Consider the following 21,617-nt stretch of genomic DNA (forward strand, 5'->3'; position numbering starts at 1 on the left):
TCCATTTCTCCCTCTTCACCTGCTCTGCTTTCCATTCTCAGCATCATATTTGTTCTCTCAGGGAACGAAGCTCTTCTCTGGAAGCCTTTAGAAAAGTAATCAGTTATTTTTATTGACAGTCTGTGTTCTTCAATTTTGCACATCCACCTCATTCAGTAAAGCATTTCCATAAAGAAAGAATGAGGAATAGGGGTCGGGGGAGAGAGATTGGAGAAGAGAGAGGGAAAGGACAAGAATTAGGATGAGGAGTCAGAAAGGAAGAGACAGCCTTGAGCTACACACTCATTCTTCTCAGTTATGACCAGTCTTTTACAAAAATAAAGACAGTTCTCATCCTTCAGGAAAAGTGACATTTCTGTATTTCCACAACAAGATGAGGCTATTTGGCACTAATCATGCAGTGTAAGTCACACTGTTTTGTTAGAAGCAGAGCGTGTGCCTGAACCCTGTGTGTGAATCCACAGAGGTTCCAGCTTTGTGTGGTCACCTGTGTTTATGTAATATTTTTTGGCACACTCCATGTCAAATTTACCACATACCATTCCAGTCTTAAAGACAGAAAGAAAGGATGGTCAAATGATGTCTCATGGAAAATACACATTTTCAGTTTATATTAGGGTTCCCTAGAGAAATAAAACTAAGATAAAAATGTATAAAGTGGGGATGGTGATGGCTTAAAAGTCACACAGTGTGTGTGTCTAAGCCAGGAAACCAGAAATCCATGCTGTCAGTCAGAGTTGAAAACTTGGAAAGTCAGGAGTGTAACACGGTATAAATGGCTCAGCACAAAAGAAACGAGAGAGATCACCCTTAACCCCATCTGTTCTATGGGTACCTCAACCACATACTATCAACACTTAGGAGGTCAGGTGGATCTGCTTTTCTCAGCCAACTGATTCCTGGTCTCATCTCTTATGTAACTACCTCATACACAGCAATCAGTGATGGCTGTTACCATCTGTACCTGGCTTACTAAGTCACGTCAGCATAGAAAATTAACCATGGCACAGGGTCATCAGGACTTATATCAATTTTAGAAATCAATCATATCCCTTACCAACACATTTCCTACAACCCCTTTCTCCTGGGCTTTTGCAGCACATGCCTTTAGCTTATCACTGTGCTCCATGAAGCCCTGAACTTAGCCCAGTTCAACTGGTTCCTATTAAACATCTGCTTGTAGACTCCACACCCTGGGAGCTTTACTTCACACTGGAAGACCAGGAGAGCAAAACACACTAATTAATTAATTGATTGATTGATTGAATATTTTATTTATTTTTATTTAAGTTATGCATGTATTGCTTGCATGTATATAAGTGCACCTGTGTCGTGCAGTGCCCACCGAGGACAGAAGAGGGCGTCAGATCCCCTGGAACTGGAGTTACAGACAGTTGTTAGCTGCAATGTGGGTGCTGGAATTCAAACTCGGGTCTTCTGCAAGAACAGCCAGTATTCTTAACCTAACCACTGAACCATCTCTCCTTATGTGTATGAGTGTGTTATCTGCATGTATGTAAGCACAGTACATGTGTGGGATGCCTGCAAAGATCAGAAGAGGGCATCAGATCCCTTGGAGCTGTATTTACAGGCAGTTGTGAGCTGTCATGTGGGTACTGTGAAATGAACTCCAGCCTTCTGCCAGGGCCGTCTCTCCAGACCCATGAAACACAGAGTTGCTTCCTGAAGGAAGAAGAATTACCTGACAGTACTTATTAAGGCATGGATTTCTGCATTCTTCTTCACCACAAGTGTTACAGACTCGGAATTCTAAATGTGATGTGAGAATTTTCATTTATACCAATTTCTAGCAGTTGGTGACGCCGCTGAACTCAGAACACATGGCGAATAACAGCTACACAGTATGCTTTTTACAGTACTCAGAAAGAGCTTTGCTGCAATTACCCTAAAGCCCAACAGATATGTTAAAAAATAAATAAATTTTGTAAGTCTGCATGGCAGACTTTAAAATCTGGTCCAGGGGCCCAAGTATGTCACTGTCCTAGTTTGTTCTTCATTTGCTGTGACAAAACACTCTGACCAGTACCAACTTGGGGAGGAAAGGGTTTATTTGTCTTACATCTCCCAGGTGGCAGTTCACCAGGGAGCCCAAGGTAGGAACTCAGGGCAGGAACCTGGAAGCAGGAGCTGGAGCACAGGCCATGGAGGAACGCTGCTTACAGGCTTGCTCTCTCGGCTCCTGCTCAGCCTGCTTTCTTATGCAACACAGACCCACCTGCCTAGGGGTGGCACCACCCACAGTGGGCTGGGCCCTCCCACATCACTCATCAAGAAGATGCCCTTCAGACATGGCCACAGGCCAGTCCAATAGAGGCAATTCCCCAACTGAGGCTCCCTCAACCCAGGTGTGTCAAGTTGACACTAAAGCTATCCATCACAGTCACTGAGCACCAAGGCTATGCCTACCCTCCAAAATAGCCATCATCATCAGGCTGGCTTCTCATTGATCTCAGTGCTGATGTACCAGGTAGGCAGAGTAACTATAGCATCTGTAGAAGGAAGAACAGGTAAGGGGAGCAGAGGATTGCCATGGCGGGAAACTATTTGATCTGTATTTCTACTTGTGATTAAGCAAACATTCTTGAAGGCCTGGGGAGTTAATGCCTCACTGTCTAGATTTGTTGCATGGCATGGCTACAACTTGCTGCACAGAAGCTGAGAAAATGCACATGTGACATTTGCAACTGATCTTATGGTCAGGCACATTGCTACCAAGCAGCTGGCCGTGGTCCTTTTGTGCCACCCTAAGAGAAATCACAGGGGAGGGCAAGAAGCTTCCCAAGGCTTATCGTGGCAGCATTTTATCTTTTGCTGACTGACAGCAGTGAGCCAGGATAGCTGGTTGGTGGCACCATTGGGTGCCCAAGTCTCACAGACCTCAGGTAGCAGGATCCTCAGATCCACAAGAGTCACCGCTTGTATTTAATCTTCAGAAGTCAAGATTCCTCATCCCTTGGCCCTGGCTAGCATTCAACTGCTGGGCACACTGAGGTTTTTTTTCTTAAACCCACAGCAGTGGCCAGTGCTACAGTTCCCAGGCCAGGGCATTTGAAACCCTGGGCTTTAAAGCACCAACAGCTTTCTGGAACTTTCCCAGCACCACAGCCTGCAGTTCCTCCTCTCTGATACTTTATAGCCCTTTGTCTCATCTCATCTTCAGTTCTGTTCTTCCTCTAACTGCCACCCTTTCCTTACCACCCTCGCCTCTTTTGAGCAGCTCAGCTGGCTTAGCAGCTCCAAAGCAGCCAGCTCCCTTGCAGTTCCCCAGCTGCCTGCTCAGTTTTTACCACCTCTGCCACTGCTGGTGAGGCTGCTTCATGTGTTTGCTGCTCGGTGTCAGCAGCTCAGCCCACACTACTAAAGTGGGCAAGGGAAGCCCTCTCAGGGAGGCAAGGCCAGAAAGCAGGACAAAGTCAGTCAAACAGCCTGCTTGTATGCCCATAGGTGGGTGTCTGTCCCAATCACAGCAGACTTTTCATGCATCCAGTTTGTGCCATTCGCAGCAGTGTCTCTGGAGACCTGATCACAGCAGTCCCTCTACTGGGCCCCCAGCAGAAGTGCTCATTCCAAGGCCCATCTGTAGTTCACTGAGCTTTGTCAAAGCACAGTCTAGAAGTGTCTGGAACAGCCCCAGCTGTGGCGCACCTTTGGGAACTACAGCAATCCTTACGGTTTCCTCAAGATGTGGAGAGTCCGAACCACGGGCAGGTGCTGACACAAAGATGGTCCTGCTGGTGCTGGACTCCTGCTCAAAGCAGCCACGGTGGCAGCGGGGAACCCAACAGCTGCCAAGTGGCAAGTGCGACTGACCCGCCCCCAAATCTCTGTTGTTTCCAGGGACATGAGCAGCACAAGCTGTGCGCACAGTAAGAATCTAAAGGACTTAGCATTAGGTCCAGGGGTGCGTTGACATCAGTTGACAAAGTTCAGCGCCTGCCTACTAAAGAGATAGGTTCCTCTTCCTGTGCCATTCCAGGAACTGAACTGGAGAACAAATGTAATGACCAGACAAACAAATCCACCCTAGTTTGGGAGAAATGAGACACATTTATCTGATTAAAATGGAGTTAGACATCTTTCTCACAAAGAATAGTTTAAGACAAGGAGTTACAGAGAGCACTGAATCTCAGGAGAAAAAAAAATACTAGAATTCTGGGCTGGAAAGATGGCTCAGCAGTTAAGAGCACTGACTGCTCTTGCAGAGAACCCAAGTTCAATTCCCAGCGCCCACATGACTGCTAACAGATGCCTGTAACTCCAGTTTCAGGGGATCTGATGCCCTCTTCTGACCTCTGTGGGCACTGCATGACACAGGTGCACTTCCATACATGCAGACAACACACTCATACACATGAAATAAAAATTAATAATAAAAATAAATACTAGAATTCTGATTCCAACTTAAATCTTATTTTATTCTTTAAAAATGGCTTAAAATCTACACACAGGCAATGGAAGCTTTACTTCTGAATTTGAGTTCAGATCCTTTCTTAATACAGTAAAAAGCAGTAAAATACTTAAAGATGTTAGACAGACGCAGTGAGCCACAGATAGCCAGAGTGAACCGCTGATGTGACACTTTTTTTTTTTTTTTTTTTTTTGACAGCTCATCGTGCTGGCCTCAAACATCCAATCCTCTTTTCACAGCTATGGATTATAGGTTAGCACCAGACAAGAGAGAGACAGACACATATTGGTAATCATAGATGCAGTTTTTAGTAGTCATGTGCCTACCCTATTTAATGCTGAATTGTGATTTATGACTGAGGAATTCCATATCAGTTGTTCCAGGAATCATTAGAACTCTTTCAGGTGTATCAGAGTAATGCATAATTTATATGTCTCATAATGTTTCTGAAATTGAGATAAGCGTACAGCTTTCCATTGTACCTTCCTTAACTTTGCCAGTGTCCCCATATTTGAAATGTGTCTGAAAGGAGAAACTAACTAGAGCTGTGGGGAAGCACACAGACAAGCAGTGCTTTCTGTTCACAGGAGAGAGTCACCAGAGCAGCTCCTGGCTTAATTGCTGCTGGGATGTCTTCCTGTCTCAGCTGCTGGTTTTGCTGATTCTTAGAACAGGAAAGTTTAAGCAGATAGGAGCCAGGAGTTGGTCCTCTTATCCCTGCACCTCCTCTAGGGTTGGCAAAGTTCTCTTCTGTAGAGAGCCTTTTCTTTGCCTTGGTCAGCACTGATCATCTATTGTTAGAACTAAACCCATTAACATCTTAGTGGACCCTTGTCAGGCTCTTTAGGAGTGCTGAGGAGCATGGTTGAGAAGGATTTTGAAAAGCTGGGAATTCTACAAAGGAAAGATCAATACAAATAAAAGGTAATGATTTCATTCTCCCAAAGATGCCACACAGGCCTTAGAGCTTATTTTTCCTTTTGTTTTAGAGAAACCCTTCTCTCTCTCTCTCTCTCTCTCCCTCTCCCTCTCCCTCTCCCCCTTTGCCCCTCCCCTCAACTTCTCCACTAAATACAATATTCAGAGTAACAGGCTCTGAAATTACTCAGCTGCAGAGACTCCACAAGTCAATTCTGGTCCCATCCATTGCCAAGCAGGAGGTTCATTTTATGCATCAGGCAAAATGGAAACCCATGGCTTCTCCTATATTCCTAGTGAAATGTGTGTCAGCGTGGATACCAAAGTTAATAAAACAACTAAAGATCAATTGTGTATTGGCAGGTTATTTTTCTGTGTGATTAATGGTCTTATAATATGCTGATGCCACAGCCAAGCCTTTCTGAATTTTCTTTCTGTGTTTTGAAAGCAGCTATCCCCTTTCTAATGTGTAGTTTTTAAATCACAATAAATTCTAGAATTTGAATTATCCACCAAGAACAAGATCTACTACAATCCACCTTCCCGCCACAATTTCTTAATGGAAAAACAAATCAATGGGCTTTGATATATTCTAATCTCATCAATATTCAAAACAAAATGATCGAGAATCTTGGTGAATATATGTACCTGGGAGCCACTTAGCAAGGAACACAGTGCCAGACAGAAGAGACCGCCCTTTGAGTGGTTGGTGAAGGTGGTCCAGGAGATTCCCAAAATAATACAGAATATTACCAAATCTCCTGGTTATTTCCCAGAACTAGTAGATAAGACCCTACTGTTGAAGACAGGACATACTTAGGATACGAGACTTGAAACAGTGGAGCAGGAACTGAGCTGAAAGTCTTCTAACAAGTTTGGCTATCATGACACTAATAATAATATACAAACTGCCAAGGGAGAAAGCAATCAGTGAGCCAACCCAGCCCTAAAGCCTAATAACCATGATGACTGGCATGGCAAACAACCCCTTATTGGTACATTGGTGACACTGTTATCTGGGGGGCAATCAACAGCTTGGATTTAAAGCCCTCTCAATGGGTGATAACTCATTAGTGGTACTGAAAACTCAGCCAAATATACATGGCAAGAGAGAACATAGGTCCTAGAGAATACCCTGTCTCTTTCATATCTCAGGACAAATGAAACTTCTTACTGTTTGCTAAATATCATTCCTTGTGTTTACTGATAAGCATACTATACAGCACTCATCAGAGAAGCTTCTTTTTGCAACAGATGAGGCTACTGCAGAATTCCACAACTGGTCAGACAGAGAACATATGTCTGAGAGATGCCCAGTAGTAGGTGACACATCTACAGCTGAACCTCTACACCTAAGGCTCATAGAACATAGCAGAATAAGAGAGAGAAAAATGATAGATCCATCAGCTCTCACCAGCAAAGCTTCCTTATACAACAGAGTGCCATGCACACAGAAGGCCACAACTGGCAAAGTTTTAAAGAATAAAGAGGTTGTAGAGTGTAGGATAGGACTTCTATATGGAACCTCACCCACCTGCACAAGAGGGGATGGAAAGATTGTAAGAGCCAGGGCTGGTTCATGAACACAGGGAAGCAGAGACTTTCAGGCCATTGGAAGCTTGCACATGTGAACTTGTTGGCAATGGTGGTATCGAGCACAGGACCCATGCCAGCTCAATTAAACACGGCCCAAAGGGGAAGAGAGAGATACATGACTGGCCTGCCCTAGACTGAGAACTATTCAAGACTGATTGCTGCTGGGTAAGTGAGAGTATGACTTACATACAATCACTAAATGGGCTGACCAGACTCCAGTGGACACATTTACACTAAAGAAGATTTGGGTACAAATGCTTGAATGAATAGGACTTAACATTTATGATGGAATACATGAGATTCAGTGGGGGATCGGGGAGGCATGGCTACAGGAGGGGGTCTTAATTTGATTAAGAACTGTTGTATGAAATTACAAAAGCTCAATAAAAACATTTTAAAAAAGATTCTTGGAACAAACTTTTTACATCTTACATAATTTAAACTTCAGTAAAAGAAAAAACAAAGAAAAAAGAAGGTTGACCAAAATATCCATGCAAAGGAATTAAAGCTCTTCCATGCAATCTGGAATAAGATATGATTATATCACAAATTTAGCAAATGTCAAGGTGAAAAAAAGAGAAATTGTCATTGTTTGAAACAATATCATTGCACATCTCATAATTTAAAAATAGTCTTCAAATAATTGTTTAAAAGAAAAAACAAAGAAAAAAGAAGGTTGACCAAAATATCCATGCAAAGGAATTAAAGCTCTTCCATGCAATCTGGAATAAGATATGATTATATCACAAATTTAGCAAATGTCAAGGTGAAAAAAAGAGAAATTGTCATTGTTTGAAACAATATCATTGCACATCTCATAATTTAAAAATAGTCTTCAAATAATTGTTTAGCAGTCATTTTTACTGCATATATAATCATAAAAAAATCTCATTTATATAATTTAAAGTGGGTGCTAAGGGGCTATAGAGATGACTTGTTGGTTTGAAAGAATTTGACCAACTTTTTTTTTTTTTTTTTTTTTTTTTTTTGAGACAGGGTCTCTCTGTAGCCCCAGCTGGCCTGGATTCACTATGGAGACCAGACTGGCCTCAATCTCACAGAGATCCGCCTGCCTCTGCCTCCCGAGTTACCAGGATTAAAGGCGTGTGCCACCACACCCAGCCAAATTTAACCAACTTTTAATATTCCTGAAGACATGTCAAGAACAACAGAATGTGAATTTGTTGATTCCATGTGTGTTTATTTCCACATTAGGCAAATGATTATAAATGAATTAGTATCAAAAACTGAGTCATATTTTTGTGGGAATGTAATGGTGATGAATGAGTTCAAAGTGGACCTTCTCAGCCAAGTTTTCTATTTTTTAATTTAATTTAAATTAAATTTTTTAATTTATACATTTTCACAAAATTATTCAATTGTTTTTATTCGTTTACTTGTTTATTTTTTCAATACATTTTTATTACATTTTTGTACATTTCATATAGTATATCTTAACCATATTTAGACTTCCTCTCCTACCAGCACCCACACAGCCTCCCACTGGATTTCATGCATTCTGCCATATATATTAAGACCTATTAAGTCAAAGTGGTGTCCCCAGGTGTCCTTTGGTGTGAGTTCATCTACTGGAGCCTAGTCAGCCTAGCTAGCATCAGTCCATTAAAGATCAGTTGTCCCTCATTCAGGAGGGACCAGCTGCCAATAGTTCCCCTGCTAAAGTTGGGATTTCTTACCCATTTCTCCAGTTCTATGCTGTGTTTTTTTCTCCTCTGAACTTGCATGGGTCTTGTGCATGCTCTCACAATTGCTATAAGTTCATATGAGCGGGTTCCCAGAGGCCTGGGAAATTCTCCTTCCTTGTTGTTCACCACCTCTGGCTCTTAGAGTCTTTCTGCCTCTTCCTCAATGGTCCCTGGATCCTGGCTTGGGGGGGTTAATATAGGAGTGCTAGCCGTGGACACACATTCTGCAGTCTCTTGTTCTCTAAATTGTGGCCAGTTCTGTCTTTCTGTGTTAATCACCCTCTGTTGCATGAGAAAGCTTTATTGATGAAATTTGAGAGATGACTGGCATTGTCTCTACTCCATTCTGCCAAGTTCTGTAGTCTTAAGCACAGAGGTTTCACTTTAGATGTGTCAGTCATAATGGGCATCTCTCAGACTTATGTTCTCTGTGTGTGACCAGTTGTGGAACTCTGGAATAGTCTCTATCTGTTCCAGAAAGAAGCTTCCTTGACGATTGGTGAGATATACACTTGTCTGTAAATATAAGGTTACATATTTAGCATGCAATTGGAAATGACATTTGTCTAGGGGTTTGCCACACATAAGGTTTGCTCTAGTTTTTATCACCTATTCAACCAAGTGTATTTGGCTATGTTTATACTACCACATATGAGTTCTTTCCCTTTGAATCGACTTTAAGTACAATTAGATAGCTGTTGGTTACCCCCAAGATAAGTGCCACTAAAGTTTCCAGTACGTCTAGGTTTCAATCATTTTCTTAGGACTGTGATTATTTTGTGCATGCTATACCTCAGTAGCAACCATATTTTAAAAGTCCTGAGAAGATGAGTCCTCCTAAAATATCCAATCACTGTCCCAGAAAGGAAGCATAATTAATATTTTGCTCTTAAAGCAAAGGATGAGGTAAAAATGACATTTCTCATTTTCTCTTTTCACAATTATTTTGAAGGTCATATGCAGGGCATGGAGAAAAACAGAAGTAAAATGTTAGTTGTGGCTATCATGGGGGAAAAGATGATTGTGTGGCTCAAAGAAAATATGGTGTCTTACTTAAAGCCAAAATAACTAGCGCTAAAGTGATGGCTTAGTGATTAAGGCACTTCCTGCTCTTCTAGATGACCTGAATTTGGTTCTCAGCATCCACTTCTCATGACTCACAGCTGTCTATAACACCAGCTCTTGGGTGTCCAATGCCCCCTCTAGTTTCTCTGGCACCTACACAGATATGGCATAGATCCATCAGATACACACACACACACACACACACACACACACGCACACACAGAGCTTAGCAACAAAAACGAGAAAAGAATTAAATGCAAGCCACGGGGGTTAAGAAGCATTCATAATAAAGTTTTTGAATAAAGATATATTTACAGAATTAATAGTTTCAAGAAAATGTGAGCATCAATTAGGCAATTAGATGCAAAAATATTCACATTAGCAACAACAAATTCAACAAGTGAGTTATAATTACATGCAATAAGTCCATTTCATTGCGAATCAGAAAAGTACATTAGAATGGTGAATGAGATAATGTATTTCAAGTTGTAAGGCGCATGGTTCTTATAATATCTTTAATATTTTAGTATAACTATATTTAATATAGTTATACTAAATATAGAATACATAAATATATAAAATATATTTAATATAACTATAATGTGTGATTACACTTTCAATTAAACGCTCTGTAGTTTATTTGAAAATAACATTCTAATTCTTAAATTCATTGAGAAGAAGCAAAAGAAAAAAATTGGTAATAGAACAATGAATGAGACAGTAGGGCAGTGAAAATTTAGGAATTATGAAGATATACAAAGCTATATTAAGAATCAGTCTATGGAAGGACATTGAAACAGTGCCTTTAATCAACAAATTAAGAAAAGGTATAGAAAGATACGCCTTTCTTTTCTTGTCTATCAATACTAATATGTTAGAAAGAAGGTGATAAATGACTAATGCATAGATGATAGTTGATAGATAATACACAGATATGATCTTTAGGTGATAGATATACAGATTTTAGATAAGTAATGGATGAAAGATGATTGATCATTAAATGTTGATAGAGGAATAGATAAAGATGTTACATAATGATGATCATACAGTGATAGATTAGATAGATGATAGATTTATAGATAGTATGTATAAATTGGGGAGAAGTCAATTTAAATATTAAACCATATATTTAGAGAGATATTTACCACATATTACAACAACCTGAAATATATACTGGAGAGGAAGGTCACAAATAGTTTAGACAATTATTATGGACTGTATTTTGCCTCTGAAAAAGCAAAGATTAAAATTTTAGCCTTTGGTGTCTTAAAAGTAACCTCTTTTGGAGATAGAAAGCTTTTCTTCTTAAATTTTTTTAGTTATTTGAGAATATCCTGCAATGTGTTTTGATTATATTCGCACCTGCTACTACAGTCTCACCAGATCGCCACCCTTCCCATCCACCCAACTCTCTGTTCTTTAATTTTAACCCATGTGTACAATTTGTGCTCTCTCCATATACTCTGGTGTGTGGCCATCCTCTGAAGCAAAGTTAAACTGCGAGGGGCCCACCTACCCTCAAAGAAAACTGACTATTCTGTTCCCTGAAGCTTTCCATTGCCAATAGCCTCTGAGCTTGGGTGGAATATTGTGTCCACCTTGCGCCCTGACCCATGCTGTAATTTTGTCTGTCTTGTGGTCACTTAGGTCATATGCATACTGTTAGAATCATTGCAAGTTTATGTGTGAAAATGTCCTGTTGTGTTCAGAGAATACTGGTGCCTTGTAGTCATCCACTGCCTCAGTAGAGATGAAGTTTCCTGGTCACACGTGTTCTATGGATATGTGGTCCTCAGTAATAAGGTCTCACAATCAAGTTCTGGAGGAAACCAAGAGCATTGGTAGTACCCTGTAACATGTGGGGGTCTATGCACTCTTACTGGTCAGCAACTTTGAAAGAGGAAGTAGAATACTTATAGAGGTAATCAAGTTAAAATGTGGTTGTTAGGGTGGGCTCTAAAGTAATAGGACCAGTGTCCTATAAAAAAAAAGGGTTTGAAATCAAAATCACAGAAAAAAGGTAATGTGAGAGAAATCAAGAGAAGAGAGCCACCTGAATTGAGAGACTCCTAAGTTAGATTTCCCTCATAGCTGTATAGAAGCCAGCCTGCACCAACAGGAATTTTGAGTTTTAGACTCCAGAATTGTGAGAAAAGAACATAAAAAATGTCAGAGTCATCCATTCTGTATTACTTTGTTGTGACAATCCCAACAAACTAATGCAACTTCTAATGTTAATTAAATGTGAGTAGTAGATATAAACATGATAAAAAATAAAAGCAATAAATTTATGAAAATTTAGCCACTCCTCATGAAGTAGGTAGAAATTATATTAGGGAGAACTTTGAGTCTCTGAGCAATTAGCCTAGTTTTTAAAGAGTAGGACCACATACTTTCCTTATTGAAGTAGATGGAAGAGTACAAAATGCTGGGTAGCAGAATGATCAACTAAGGGATTGTATAGGACAAAGCATGCCAGCACATATTGAAACCAACTTGATAAGTCTTAGTATAGTATTTTCACTTATGAGACTATCATGTTGCAGAAATATTTAAGGAATTATATATAAGGTCACATATGTGGATATCATTATTTTGTAAGAGAGAGAAAAACTGTGACAGTATAAATGTGCAGTAGTAAGATCTAGGGACACAAAGAATGGTCAATAGCACCTGCCAATGGGAAATATGCTCAAGGAGACATGGCCAGTGGCAGAATGAGGGCAGAGGATGAGGCTTATTATGTTATTACATATCTTAGAAATATTTTCATTGATTCTAGAATTTCATACAATTTTTTTTGGTCTTTTTGAGACAGGGTCTCCCTGTGACCAGGCTGGCCTTGAACTCACAGAGATCCCCCTGCCTCTGCCTCCCAAGTGCTGGGATTAAAGGTGTGCACCACCACGCCGGGCCCCGTACAATATATTTTTATGTTTCTAAAAAAACTTTTACTGGAAGATGAACAGGGCCTTATCATTGTAAATGCTAAAACCTCTTGTGGCCAATTCTGCCCACTTCTGCTGTGTAGTTTCAAGGGTTGGAAGTAGAATTCTGGTCATTAATTAATTAAGATCCCTGCCTGTGTAGCCCAAATTAGTTGTATCCTCTTCATGATTCCCAATGCATTTCCTAAACAATAGAGTGATTTAAATTTACACATGGCATGTATTTTCTCATGAAGATTTAGAGCATGAAATATGATAATGGAATTTATAAAATGGCTGTTAACTATATTAAAAGTTAGAGAAAGAAATACTATTCATAATTTAACAAAAAGCCATAAATGACAAGTAAATTCAGTTCCGAATATTTACACATGTAATGTAGTAGGTGGAAATAACAGACCATTAGTGTTTTGGGAAAGCACAATGTAAGTTGAGCAGTAAGCACATAGCCAGGAGGACCTTTGATTTTGAGTCAGTGCATTTTCAAGGTAGTGGCTGAGACCAGGAGCTCTGGACGTGACTGACAGACCATGTCCATAACAGCAACTTGTCCTTGGATGTGATTTATTACTCTAGTGACTCAGTAATTTCAAATGTAAAATAGGGTTACCAGCAGTGCTTGTTTCTGGAGTTGTTCTGAAGATAAATTGAGGTGATCTATTTAACACCATCTTTCCTCTGGTAGTTTGTCAGTGCATGCTATCTACCAATTTGATTTATCATGTTTGCAAATGATAATTTGGAGATGTATTTATTGTACGAGAGAAATGAATGACATACAAGAACACTGTACACGGGATGAAATGGAGATGAGCCTTATCCTTTATTATTTTATTATTTGACTTTGCGACTGAGACTTCTAAAGCCCTGGGATATCTCAACTCTCTGATAATGACTGATTATGGTTGGACACGGAGCATGCCATAGGAACAACTTCATCTACTGGCTGCTTTTCATAGAGGCTCTCGTTTTCCCAGCACCGTTAATAACGACAATTGTTTCTTGGGCATATCTGAAAGTGGGTCATTTCCCTCAAGTTCTCTTCTCTGTGAACCAAGGCCTAAAAGGAAGACACTTCCTTCTCTTTGGTCTGTCTCTAACTCATTTGTCCCTCAGTATGAGAACCTAAGTAAGACTCTGGGATATTTCTCCTAACTATCTCTCTAGGTTCAAAGGCCTAGAAAAAATATAGTATGCAAAAAATCTATTTGGCCAGCTGTGCCTGATAAACTACATTATGTCTATAGGATTTATACTATTTTGTCTTAGAGGCTCTCTGGAGAACGGGTTTTCTCTCTGATAGTCTTTAAAATAACATTGTAAAATTTCATTCTAGATTTTACTTCAACTCCAAAGCTCACAGAATGCGTGAATTCCGGTGGATGTGAGAGGGACTCTCATTCCGTTCTTTCTGTGTTAGACAGGACTATGAAGAGCTTGAGAAACAGCTGAAGGAGGTCTTTAAGGAGAGAAGCACAGTCCTGCGTCAGCTGACAAAAACATCCAGAGAACTGGACGGGATCAAAGTCAACCTTCAGGTGAGATGAAGCTTAATTTTCTCAGCAGTAAAGCAACAGTGGAGTCCTGCTTGCCTACTGGGTGAATATGCATTTTAGACCATTTTTAGTGCATCTCTGGGCCTGATTACTCAAAGTACAATTATTGTTATTGAGCTTTAAAATGGAATGTCATGTGAAATGCAGTCTAGGGACCTGCAGTTTGTAAAAATCAAAAGTATGGTGCCTAGATGAGAAACAGCTGACCCTCCTAAAACAAAGACTGCTACACAGGCTGACTAGATTCACCAGAAGGGCAAGTAGTGGGGAATGTCTGGGGGTGCCGACACTACAGCAGACAGTAGCAGGGATATCACAGTATAAGGGCTCTAGTGGGGGGAGGGAGGCTATGGGAGGGTGCTACCTGGGAAAAAAAGTAGATGTGAAAAACATTACCATTGAAATCTACCTGATGACTTTATATCCATGTTCAGATGCCAAGGAGCTCAGAAAGTAACTGACTATGACTAGTAATAATCAGATATATAGAGATTAGAAATGCATGTGTAAACATCTTAATGTCAATTGCATTAAAAATGAAGTTTTCTGCGTGACACTCTGTATTTTAATAATGAAATGGAGACCTTTTTTAAAGGCTAAACCTCATTTAATTTTATGTCTTATATGGTTTATACTGAGTATAATATTGTATAACTGTATTAATTCAACTGTAAACCCTAAAATTTACAGCCAGTTTTGAAAGAGAAGCATCTTAGCTCTGGAAATTGTTATTGAATATGTCAATGCTATTGTAATGAAATGCCTTTTCTAATTATATGGTTATTAAATAAATAATTTTTTTAAAAAAGGATGGTGCCATGTGCCTGGCAAAGCCACCAGTTCCTCCTGCTTCCAAGATTAATTTGACCCCTGTGTTCTTCATATCACAAAATGGTGAAATGTAATTAATCTGAGAGTTAAGTGGATATAGGAATGATATTTAGAAGACAATTTTCGATCTCCCCTTGGACAGCAGTGGAGATTCTTCAAGAACCTCATGATAAACAGAGATAAATGTCACAGAAAGGAGAACTTCATACTTAAAGTGAAAACAAACAACAGAACATAAGCAAGATGTTTCAGATGAAAAGCCGTCTGAAACACTTGACAGTACATTAGCATTTGATTTTACAAATTGTATTCACTGAGTAACTGTTCTTTAAGGGAGCAAGTCCAGACAGGCTGACTAGACTCCAGTGGATGAACTTGTACTGAGAGACATCTGGGTACAAAAACTTGACTCAATATGCCTCAACATACATAACAGAATGCATGAAATTCAGTGGGGGTTTATAGGGGAGGGTGGTAGGGAGTGAGTCTAAATATGACTAACGTGTAGTTATGAAATTCACAAAAATTCAATAAAAATGTACATTAAGGAAAAGAGATACAGAAGGTCAGAACTTCTAAAATTAAATGTCCAGATGGAGAGTCTGGTTATTTTTATAACCTTAACACTTGAGTAGAATGAGAAAGCAGGACAGCCAGTGACCATGTCGGCTCATTTGATGACAAATCAACTTTGGTATCTTTAGAAGGTCACAATCATTTTCCAATAATTATATCTGTGTTTCCTGGATATCAATAAAGACAGGATACCTAACTTCTGATTATGTCTTCCTGACATTCATCTGCATGTGTGGGCTTTTCATTCGCTATCGGTTTGACTTTTGTTTCTGTTGTTGACCTCGTGTGTGTGTGTGTGTGTGTGTGTGTGTGTGTGTTACCAGGAACTGATTCCAGATCTTCTTTAATCATGTACTCATGCTAAGTACATATTTATATCCTTAACTCTATTTATCTAGTTGTTATTTATTTGTCCTTTAAATTTTTTTCAATATATATTTTTATTGAATTTTTGTGCATTTAATGAAATACATCTTAATAATATGTAGACCATTCTCCTATCTATACCTCAGTAGCCTCCTACCAGATTTCATGCATTTTGTCATAGATGTTAAAGTCTATCAAGACAATTTATTGGTTCAGTTAATTTCATGATATTTATTTTGAGCATATTCAGACCCCTCCCCCATGTCTACCCCCATCTTACATCTCCCATTCCTGACTTCATGTCTTCTGTTATTATTTCTTTTTAAAAATTTTGAAGTACCACTGAGTCTAATCTGTACTTCCCAAGTGCTCTTGGCTGTGCGTCCAACCCCTGGAGTCTGGCCAATCTATCAAACGGCATAGCTCTCCCTCTCCCAGAGTTTGTCTCTGTTTCCTTCAAAATGTCCAAAATATGGAAGACTATCAATAAACACAGAAGCATATCCTTTGATCTGAGTTAGCTAATAACTGCAGTAGGGTCTGTATCCATTTCATGTATCTTTTTAATAAGGTCAGAGAGCTGATTTTTGACCTGCCCCATCCAGATCTATGAGGCACATTGGTCAGACAAGTCTTCTGACACATGAGCTTTCTCCACTAACTGCTCATTCTGCTCTTTGTTAATTGAAATTTCCCTTCACAAACATGTAGAGCATTGCTTATGGCTGCTTCCTAGAGAGACCTCATGAGTCCTTAACATGGGGAGTTCAGCCTCCAGGTTATTCTGGTAATGCTAACACTGTATTGAAATTCTGTATTGAGTACCATGCTGAAATGCCTTGCAGCCAGCACCATGCTTTACAGGTCCCTGCATAACAGGATCAGTGTATGTTAAATAAATGTCAAGGAACAAAGCATTTGCCGCTCCACTGCTGCTGATTCTCTACATTCATACTTGCTGTGTAGACACTGACTTTCCATTTAAACTTTTAATACCAAGAATGACAGGTAACTCTATTAAACAATTTACTGAGTACAAATAAGAAAGTTATTAGGGAAGGTTTAATGTGACAGATCCTTGTTTAAGAAGAGCTCAGGGAACTTTTCTGTTCTAATTGATGGCCTCTGAATCATGAATTTGCAAGGATATAAGTAATAATTTCTGAAATGGCATACATTATTTTCTTAATATCATAGCTATAATTTTGTATGGCCCTCTGTCTTTGTGCATCCTAACTCATAACATAAATAAAACAAAAATACATGAGCAAGTGAGCTTGTGCCTTTTGACTGCTTTCTACTTCAACTGATTGATTCCCTGAGCTGTGCAGACAAGCTTTCTCTGTGCTTTGCTTTTGTTGAAACAATGCCAGAGCTAATTTAACATGAATATGGAATACAAAGTAAAACTTTACAGGAACCAGAGAATAGATATTTTTATTCATTTATGAAGAGACCAAGGAGCAATCAACATAGCTCAGTGGGTAAAGGTGCTTGCCACATAAGTCTGGTGACCTGATTTCAATCAAGAACCCATGCCAAAGCAAGAGGGAACTGATTCCACAAAGTTGTCCTCTGACCTACACATACATGTGTGTGTGTGCATGCACACACACACACACACAAATAACCAATAATTCAAAGAACAAAAAGAGAGACCAAGTATTTACAGTTTACAGGATATTTCTTTTCCATCTAACATCTGGAAGCCAAGACTCACCTCAGTACTGTTTATGTGGTTTATGTGCCTAAAGCTTGTGTTCTTAGAACCCTGAGCACCATGTGAACCTAGTTTCTACATCTTTGTTCTAGAATCCCAGTACCTGGGTCCTCACCTCACCTCATAATAAACAGTGAAAGTAAAGAGTTACAGTATTTCCCTAATAAGATTTTCCTTCCTTAATTCTCTTTTAGTCTTTGAAAAATGATGAGCAGTCTTCCAAAACAGATGTTCAGAAACTTCTGGAGCTAGGCCAAAAGCAGAGGTAAGACTGGGATTTCCTTTTTGTTTAATTTCACTATTTTTGATAATAGATTTAAGTACAGCCAGAAAATTCACCAATACATATGCATTACAAATGTGTGAGCATATTTATATTTTTGCCAACATCTGAATGTACATGAAATTTAAGACAAAACTCCATTTAAATGTCACAGAGACTAGAGGAATGGCATGTGAGTACCTATAAGTCCCCATCATCAGCCTGTGTCTCTTCTCCTGACCTTACAGGTTGACCCAGAAACCTGTGACTGACACTGATGCATTCCTGGGATGGGTCAATGATGCAGTTAAAATACCCGGGACAGGATGGACTATTTCAGTATTTATAATGTTGCTTTTGTTATGTGTTGAGCATGAAATTCTCATCATTGTCTAATATGAAAGAGTTTGATGACGTCTCTGTTTTGCTATCTATTTCAAGATTTGTTTTAGCGACAGCAGAGGACTACATACTTATGGACATACCACCTCGGCTAGCTAGGTGATATTTGGGTTACATCTTATTTTGCTTTCCTGGTCTATACGATATAGTTAATTATTTTATTTTATTTTGTAATTTTTTAATTGAATTTAAAATTTTAATTTAAAATACATAATATCTTGGTCATTTTTTTACCCTCTTCTCCACTGGTGCCCTCCCCTAGGCCCCCTCCATACCACACACACTAGAATGCATGCATTCTTTCCTTTGTATTAAAGCCTATCGAGTCAAGATAGCATCTCCTGATGTCCTTCAGTGCAAGTTTATCCAATGAAATCTAGTCAGCCTATCCAGAGTTCCTCCTGTTAAGAACATCAGTTCTTTCTCACCTAGCAGTAAACAGCTGCCAGTAGTTCTTTAAGACTGGAGCCTGCTGTGCATTTCCACAGGTCTGTGCTAGACTTTTGTCTGCTTGAATTTGCATAGGTCTTGTAATGCTGACACCATTGCTGTAGGTTCATGTGAGAAAGGTCCCAGGAGCCTGGAGGACTCTATTTCCATGTGGTCACGTACCCCCTCCCTACCACAATTGTCCCTGAGTTCTGGGTGGGTAGAGTCTAATATAGGAGTCCCATCCAGTGACCCACACTCTGCAGACTCCTATTCTCTGTGCTTCGGTCATTTGTGTTCATAACCCTCTGCTGCATGAGGGAACTTCATGGATGTGAGTTGAGAGCTGTTAGTAGTCTCTCTGCCCCTTGTTACAGTATGTTTCTGCGAAACTCAGCTGTAAAGGTTGCATTGTAGATATGTCACTTAGGCTTAGGAAATTGACTTGCAATCTTCTATATGAAGAGTTGTGTAACTTTGTAATAATTTCTGTCTGTTGCAAAAGAAGTTTCTTTGATGAGTAGTGACTGGGATACTTGTCTGTTAGTATAAGGATCCATATTTTGCAATAGTAAGAAATTACATTTGTCTAGGATGTGACAGCCTTAGGGTTTCCCTGAGGTCTATGACCTCTCCAGCCATGTGTATTTGAGGATGTTTACAGTACCACACATGAGTTTTCTCCTACTGAGTGGCCTTTAAGTCCAATTAGGTAGCTGCTGATTACCCCCAAGAGAAAAGTGCCACTGTTGTTTGCTGTGCCGCTCATTGATGTGGTTATTAGGCCTTAAAGCTGGGGTTGGACCATCGATTGGTGTTCTACCTTAGAAGCTTGTGTAGTGGTCTCTGGAGCTGTGAAACCTAGCCTTCAGGGAGGTGGCCTCTAGGTCAGTTCCAGCTTCATTTCTCCAAATCCTGTGACCAAATGTATGTCCTGTCTTCAGCAATATGATCTTACCTTCATGTCTGAGAGGCAATCAAGGGCTGTGGAAATAGCCTGTGTAATTTTGGGAATCTCGTGGGCAACCCTGGCCAACAACTCAAAGGGAGGTTTCTCCTGTTTTGTATTATTTCTTGTTATGTAGCCTTTAGTTATACACACGGATACATAAAGAGATATTGTATGTGCAGTTCTTCAATTGTTTTTTAGACTAATCCAAACTCTCCACAACTATAGTCTCTACTTCTAAGAGGTCAGTAGTAAATAATAATTTTGAAAGGAAACAAGTTTGGGGCTAGAGAGGTAGCAGTTAAGCACACCGGCTGTTCTTGCAGAAGACCCAGATTTGAATCCATTCACCCACATAGTGCCTACAAAACATCTGTAACCTCCAGAGGATCCAATGACCTCTTCTGACCTCCATGGGCATTACACAACATAGCCACACTTACACACATGCAGGAATAATACTCATACACATAAGATAAAAATAAATAAATAAAAAGAATAAAAAAGACTATGAGTTGGAATGAATCTAAAATATTGACCTCTTAGTAGTGAAGAATGTAGTTGGGTGCAGTTGAGAGATATTCATCCAAGAATACAAGGTTTCTTTGAGACAAGAGGAAATGTTTGGGATGTGTGTAATGGAAATTGAACATCATCTTGTTTCTAAAAATAAAAGGAACAAAAGAAGTCATTGGCTAAAATAAGCCAACAATTATAAGAATTATTACCTTTACAAATAGTTTCACACCAGACAAAGCAACTGAAAACTACAAATAGAAGAAATATCCTAAATAACTCTACGTAATACAAGTCCAGCACCAACTGTCAGTGACTGAAGAAGCTGGAGAGAACTGGGGAAATTTTAAATAAATCTGTATGCAGAGATCTTGGGACAAAAACTCCTAAGAGGCAGCCTAGAATGGACTTCAGGGACAAGTGATGGAGAACTCAGTGCATGGAGCTCTGCAGAAAGACTAGTCAATTTCAGGAGGACTGTTCTGCCAACTATTTAGTATGAAAAGGAGCTATAGACAGCTAGGAACACATGAAGAAGAGAGAATGAGGAATCTCAACGTGGAAGAATATGGAATGAAGGCATTACATATTTTAGTTAGGACTATATTATTTCAGTAATCTCAGTCTTCCTACATCATAGGAGGCACAGCGGACATGATCTGCTGTTGGGCAGTGCAAGTGAGGAAAACCGTGTTCCTTGGTGTGATTGCATTATCTTAGGTACATCTACCTGCTTTTAATAACATGAAAAATACAAGACCAACCAGGAGCATGAAGTTGTTCATACAACACACTAGGGCCATCATCCACACCTTCAGAATCACATACAAGTACCTAGGTGACTGACATGTCTTGTAACAATAGGTTATAGGCACTGAAATTTTACATTTTTATCAAAATTTTAAAAAGTTGTTGAAATTAATACCTCACTTTGTGTATTCAGTTAAAATCAGAATAAATATCTTAATAAATTCCAATGGCGAGAAAGCTCTTCAAAGGAAATGAAGTGTGAATTTACTTCATGAGATCTACTTAAAAAGGAAATTATAAAGATCATGGCTATATAACTTTGAAGGAGAATATTTTATTTCCATATTTAGACTTGTAAGTATATTGTAAAATTTTATAGAGATGGAATTTTTCCAAAGTTTATCTTTCTTTTCTTGACATTAAAATTATATTAATTTGTAATTTTAGAAGTTCTACCTAAGCTTGATTGACTGAAAAGTATCATTACTTTTAAATTTATTCGTTGAGAATTTCAAATGCCTTTATCCAATGTTGGAACTATATTTAAGGAAACACAGAGAGAGAGAGAGAGAGAGAGAGAGAGAGAGAGAGAGAGAGA

The 21,617-nt window shown here is 39.3% G+C and overlaps 1 protein-coding gene across 2 annotated transcripts in view; it reads left to right on the plus strand.

The window, feature by feature from the left end:
• Luzp2 (leucine zipper protein 2) overlaps positions 1 to 21,617 on the plus strand; it is a 464,711-nt gene that overhangs the window by 181,537 nt on the left and 261,557 nt on the right. The window contains exons 2-3 of one of the 2 annotated variants that reach the window (XM_008837762.3): positions 14,087 to 14,200; positions 17,906 to 17,976. Coding sequence is in view for 1 of the 2 variants with exons in the window: in XM_008837753.2 (XP_008835975.1) it covers positions 14,083 to 14,200; positions 17,906 to 17,976 (189 nt within the window). In the remaining variant the exon portion in view is untranslated. Of the gene's footprint in view, positions 1 to 14,082; positions 14,201 to 17,905; positions 17,977 to 21,617 lie in introns of both variants that reach the window. The other variant, XM_008837753.2, reaches the window with a different exon arrangement.

The sequence above is a fragment of the Nannospalax galili genome, unplaced genomic scaffold (assembly GCF_000622305.1).
Source record: "Nannospalax galili isolate Female #2095 unplaced genomic scaffold, S.galili_v1.0 scaffold51, whole genome shotgun sequence".
NCBI lineage: Eukaryota > Metazoa > Chordata > Mammalia > Rodentia > Spalacidae > Nannospalax > Nannospalax galili.